Below are 5834 nucleotides of genomic sequence, written 5' to 3'. Positions count from 1 at the left end.
GGGCATCTGAGACGCTGGGGTTCTTCCAGGTGGTCAACCACGGCGTCCCTGCGCCGGTGCTCGACGAAATGCTTGCAGGAGTGAGGACGTTCAACGAGGCGGCGGCCGAGGTGAAGAGGGAATACTACACCAGGGATCCGGCGAAGAAGGTGCGGTTCAATAGTAATTTCGATCTGTACCAGGCGCCGGCGGCAAATTGGAGGGACAGCTTGTCCTGTGCGATGGCGCCGGAACCTCCAAGACCGGATGAACTGCCTCTGGCTTGCAGGTATTTGACCCGTTGGTTTAGATTGGGATGGCAATCGCGCCCTACTCTCCTTTCATATCGCGAGTTATTTAATTTCTATTTGTGTTTACAAGTTTTTAAATGAGAGAAATGCTACGGTAATTCAGAAGAACCACTCTAAAAAAGATCGCTCAACTAACTTGCCAGCACTCCATTGGTTCATTATGAGGCACCATTCACAACTGAAAATACAAAGGGAGCAATGAGAATGCAACAAACCAGCTAAGTGTTTTTTTGACAATTAGATTTTTTTTTTGTTACTAAAGCATTTTTGTTAATTAAAATTTAGATACTTTGTAGTTCGGGTATAGTGGATCAGATCCAGCCCCGCAATCATGGATGTAGTAGTCCAAGATCATATGGTCCAAGATTGAATTTGCCGTATGTGTATTTATTCTACTCACTTAATTTTCCAATCAAATGCTATCTTAGTTTTTCTTAGTTTCAATTTATATAGATAACTTGAAACTTTAATTTGATATATCGATTTATCAAAAACTTCTTCAGAACTTTAATAGTCTATGTGTAACTAAAGACCTTGTTAGCTTCTCTCTAGCCCTTTCTAAAGAAGAGGTCTAAGATTTTGAGGGAGAAAGAGAGATAGCGAGAGAGGGTCCAAGTGTGTTCCAATTGGGTTCTTAGGCATACATGGCCGGAAAACACACCCTCTCTCCCCATCTCCTTCTTCCTTCTCTCCTTGTTCTCTCTTTGGTTGTTTTGCCCTTCCCTCCTTTTTGATTGAAGTGGAGCATATTGGAGTTTGTAACTTATGAAAAGATTTAAATTTTAAAAAATAAAACCAATCTTGTCGGATATGTGTTAAGTATTTCAAAGATTTTAAAACTCTTTTTTTTTAAGTCTTACATCAGATATGTGGAAGCAAGTCTTCTTGTTTAAATAGATTTTTTTTTTCCAAGAAGCCCAAATCATGCTTTATGGAATTAGGCTAATGACCACGGGCGCGCGTGCTCGACTCTTTGGAAGCGAATATTGATTTCCTGAACATTAGTTTCCGCATGAGAAGCAATGTTTTCGAATTATCATATACCTCGAAAACATAGTATCTTATCAGTATCTTTCCAATAGCTTAAATTCTTAGGCTGCTAGTCCATAATAAGTGGTATTAAAGCGAGATTCTTTCTACCTCTTATTAGGAGATAACAAGGTCAAGAAGTATCCGATACGATCGAGTAGAACCGAAGCCATAGGTGGGCCTCCCTCTCTCAAAGTTCGAGCCAACCATAATAAGGGCATCTGTCCATGCCACATAAGAGAAGCCTCGAGACAAACCAGCGATATCTTTGGTGATGGAGAGGGTGGTTAAGGGAGCAGCTGGTGAACAATAAATAGTTCTTGTGGTAGGGGTTAAGTGAATCGGTCCCCCCATCGCATGGGTAGTAGGATCCGGGTGACACGTTACACGTTGAATTTTGTTTTATGGGCCTCCTAGCCCTGCAAGTGGCCCACATTGGACCTCGGATATGCGGGTTTTATGTAGGATTGATCCTTGGGAACTCTTTGTTTGGTGTTGGGCTTTCCTATTTTTATTTATTTTCCTCTTTTATTTTTTTCACTTTATTCTCTCTTTATCATGTTCTATTTTCTTCTCCCTCTTGTACCCACTTCATCCTTAATTAAACATATGGTAGTTTGTCCATCTTTTTGCTCAAAAAATTAGAAGTAATTTATAAATAAGTTGAAACATTAACTTGAGGTACCAAATTCTCAACAACTTCCTGGTTACTTTATCAGGCATTAACCTCAATTCACACTCTTCATGAACTTAATGGGACTTCCCATTTTCTATTTAAAAAATATAAAAAGAACTTTAATTCGATATATTGTTGGTAAAATCCCGTTTAAGTTTCATTTAGCATCTCATGGATCCGCATCTTGTTTGTGCAGAGAAATAACCTTACAGTATGCGAATCATATTCAAAAAGTGGGGATCTTTCTCTTTGAGCTACTTTCCGAGGCACTCGGCCTTAATCGTGATCATCTTAATGAAATGGAATGTGCCAAAGGACTTGGTGTTGTTGCCCACTACTATCCACCTTGCCCGGAGCCTCACCTCACTCTTGGAATTAGCAAACATTCTGATCCAGACTTCCTGACCATCCTTCTGCAAGACCAGATTGGTGGCTTACAAGTGGTGCATCAAAACCAATGGATTGATGTGCCTCCTTTGCCTGGAGCTTTAATAGTTAACATTGGTGATCTACTACAGGTATGTTTTTCATTAGGTACAGAAGTTTTAATGCAGAAAAATCACATATTTGGTACTTCATTACATGATTTACTCTAATGTAGTTTCATTCATTAAAAAAAAAACAAAGAAAGAAGGAAAAGATTCACTCTAACAAAGCCTGATTATAGTATTAAATTCGAAGGATACAGATTCTCATGGCTAGATTATCATTTTCCTCTTGTATTTTTGTAATCTACAGCTGATCTCCAATGATAGGCTTAAGAGCGTGGAGCACAGGGTGCTTGCAAATAAGAGTGTGGACCCTAGAATTTCAGTGGCATGCTTCTTTTCCACACATTTTTACCCATCTACGAAGCTCTATGGCCCTATCAAGGAGTTATTATCCAATGAAAGACCGATGTATAAAGAAGTATCAGCGAAGGAATATGTCACCTACTACAAATCGAAAGGACTTGATGGACAATCAGCACTGAACTATTTTAAGATATGATTAAAAGTCAGAACAATTTAGTCTGCTGAATTTCACTGAAATCCAAAGGATTGAAGATATATATAGATATCTGTGTTTATTGTAATGGAGAAATTGTATGAAGTATTTTGTTGCAGGTCCTCATGATTCCACAAGGTCTGTACTAATTCATAGAATGGATTCTACATCTTGAAATGTTAGCAATATTCTCAGCAGGTGACACTGAGACAAACCGATATCGATTTATCTCAATTAATGTGAAAGGAGTTGTCTTTTGTTGTTCTTAATGCTTTTAGACATTTAGACTCAACTTAAGCGCCTCTAATAACTACTCACTACAGGGACCTATGTGGGCATGTGTTTAGATCATAACAATTATGCACTAGAGAGATTTAGGATATTTATAGAGAGCCAAAAAAAACTCAAATAATATTTTCCAATTAGCCTTTAAATGAGATTATGGGTTATTACAAATGATATCATAGGGGACTTAGTCTATGACCCATATAGACTAGGGACATTATAGCATGGGCATTTAAAGTTGACCGTGGGCTAATTATGATACTTAAATGAAGGAAGAATGTGAGGACCCACGTGGGTGTGTGTTTAATTCCATAAAAGTTATGCATTAAAAAGATCTTAGGTATTTATAGAGGACAAAAGAATTTAATGATTCTTTCCAACTAGCTTTTTTAAGTGAGATTCTAATTCATCCTCGATTGTTATACTGACTCACAATATCTGCTATATCATGTATGGTACTTCCTATAATTCAACAAGACTATTTGTAATAAGAGTTAAATAGCAATGTTATTTAACTAAAATGATTGGGTAAATTATTCAAATAATTTTAGGTAAAATGAACTATGTAGCAGATTTATTTTAGGTGGCAAGTCATCACATAGACGACATAAACTAGTAGAAATCATTACAAAAGATATAAGAATCCAGTTCAAGTTGATCATATTGATGGAGCCAAATTAAATAGGTTATATGTGTCATGTTGATGTACCTATTAATAAAATGACTATGTTCAGGTTAAACATTTTGATCAAAATAGAGGCAAATTATATTCAAATTGGCACTTATTACCAAATATATTTGTGTTTTGACAAGCCATGAGCCTCACGATCCTCATCTAATCTAATCAATAGCCAACCTAAGATGTAATATATGCTTGCAAATTGACGGCATATTGTTGGTATCCAACATATCATAGATGAAACAGGATAGGCAGTGCCTGATTTGAATAGACCAAAATTGCTAGTGTATCCTACTTTCCTCATAGATTCATGACTGTAGAATTTTGATCTCTCCTCCTTATCCTGCTCATGGAACCTTCTTACACCTTTAAGCATGTCCTCCAACACACCAATTGTGATCCCAAGGTTCACCACCTGAAACAATCCCCACAAAATGGCTGTGTTCAGGTCAAAAATTTTGATCAAAATAGAGGTAGATTATATTCAGGTTGGCACTTATTAGCAAAATATATTTGTGTTTAGACAATCTATGAGCCTCATGACCTCACTTAATCTAATCAATTTCTGTTTTATGAAGAATAATGAAATTTTACAATTACACTCCAGCTTAGTGAGTAGAGAAGATAGAGGAAAAGCTGTTGCAAGACAAAAATAACCTCAAATTAATGAATTTGAATACATGGCTTCCAAACCATGGTATTAGGTGTGGCAAAATTCTAGCTCAGGTTCGATTTGGGTCAAATCTATAGCGATAAGTTTTTTTTCCTGACTCAATTTGATTAACCTAAACATTAAAATCTTGCATACAATTTAAGAGTAGAGTTATATAAAATTAATATGGTTTCAATCAGGCCAATCTGATGCCAACCAGATTTCCTTCTGTCGAAAAGTGTTATGGTAAGTAGTAAGAATCTGGATTGTCCAGATTTCCAAAAGCCAAAATTGTCTGAATTTGTGGACTAAACCTGACTCGGTCTTAGATTTGGACAACTTCTTTTTGTCCATACTAGAAAGTTGAACAGTGATTATACACTGTATGGACTCAATCTGTTACCTGTATCAGTTGAGCAAGTGAGACAAAATTTGGCCACCCCTCAACCTAATCCTGGTCCAACACAGTATTATTATGGGACAAAACCCAAGAGCCCAAGTCCGACCTGGTCAGGGCTAAAGCAGCGGTTTCGGTCCGGTCCAGGGCGTGATATCTATAGCTGCGAACAGGAGTATGATACAGGTAAACAAGCCACAAACGCATGGGTTACCCTCCAAAAATCTACCTTTTTCCGCTTCCCCTTTTATCTGTCTCTCTTCCCCTACTGGCTCTTTTTCGCCCTTTCTAGGACTCTTTCGATCGTTCCAGTCTTCCTCGATCTCTCAGCCTGGCTCTGGGACGGACTCTTCTTCTTGGCATCGGAGAGTCCCGATTTCCCAAGGATTTTGATGCGCCGATCGCTGGGCGGTGTGTGAATGTTGATGACTCGAAGTAATCTACAGCTTCCTTTTTTTTTTTGGTAGTGTTTTGTATTGGGATTTTATGGATTTCTTGAACTGTTTCCGGTTTTGAGGCAATGATCATATGTTGGAATTCCTGGAGTTGGGAATTGGGACTGGTTTTTGTTTCCAGTTGCAATTTAGAATTGATTTTGACTGCTTTTATGGTTATTCTGTGGTGCTATTGATTACTTCTACATAGAGAAGGCTCTGGTGGTATCTGTTGGAATAGTCTGGTGGAGTCAATGAAACAGGAACCAGAAAGCTCTTAAGACCAAAGACCGAAAAAACTCGGACTTCAAAATATTAGCTTCTTAAAATGCCCCCTGTTATTAAGTAGTACTAAAGCGATGGAAATGTAGGAGGAAGATAAAATAAAACTAACTTCTCCTAAAT

General features: G+C 37.8%; 1 protein-coding gene across 1 annotated transcript in view; it reads left to right on the top strand.

Moving 5' to 3' along the window:
* LOC103698841 (1-aminocyclopropane-1-carboxylate oxidase homolog 1-like) overlaps positions 1–3200 on the top strand; it is a 3527-nt gene extending 327 nt beyond the window's left edge. Inside the window, exons 1-3 of the mRNA XM_008780892.4 lie at positions 1–268; positions 2192–2513; positions 2734–3200. The exon at positions 1–268 is cut by the window's left edge and continues 327 nt beyond it. Coding sequence (XP_008779114.4) covers positions 1–268; positions 2192–2513; positions 2734–2985 — 842 coding nt within the window. The 3' untranslated portion in view covers positions 2986–3200. The remainder of the gene's footprint in view (positions 269–2191; positions 2514–2733) is intronic.
* Positions 3201–5834: the final 2634 nt, after the last annotated feature.

Source organism: Phoenix dactylifera, unplaced genomic scaffold, assembly GCF_009389715.1.
Source record: "Phoenix dactylifera cultivar Barhee BC4 unplaced genomic scaffold, palm_55x_up_171113_PBpolish2nd_filt_p 001571F, whole genome shotgun sequence".
NCBI lineage: Eukaryota > Viridiplantae > Streptophyta > Magnoliopsida > Arecales > Arecaceae > Phoenix > Phoenix dactylifera.
The sequence above is the reverse complement of the archived record's forward strand: the minus strand, read 5'-3'. Positions and strand labels throughout refer to the sequence as shown.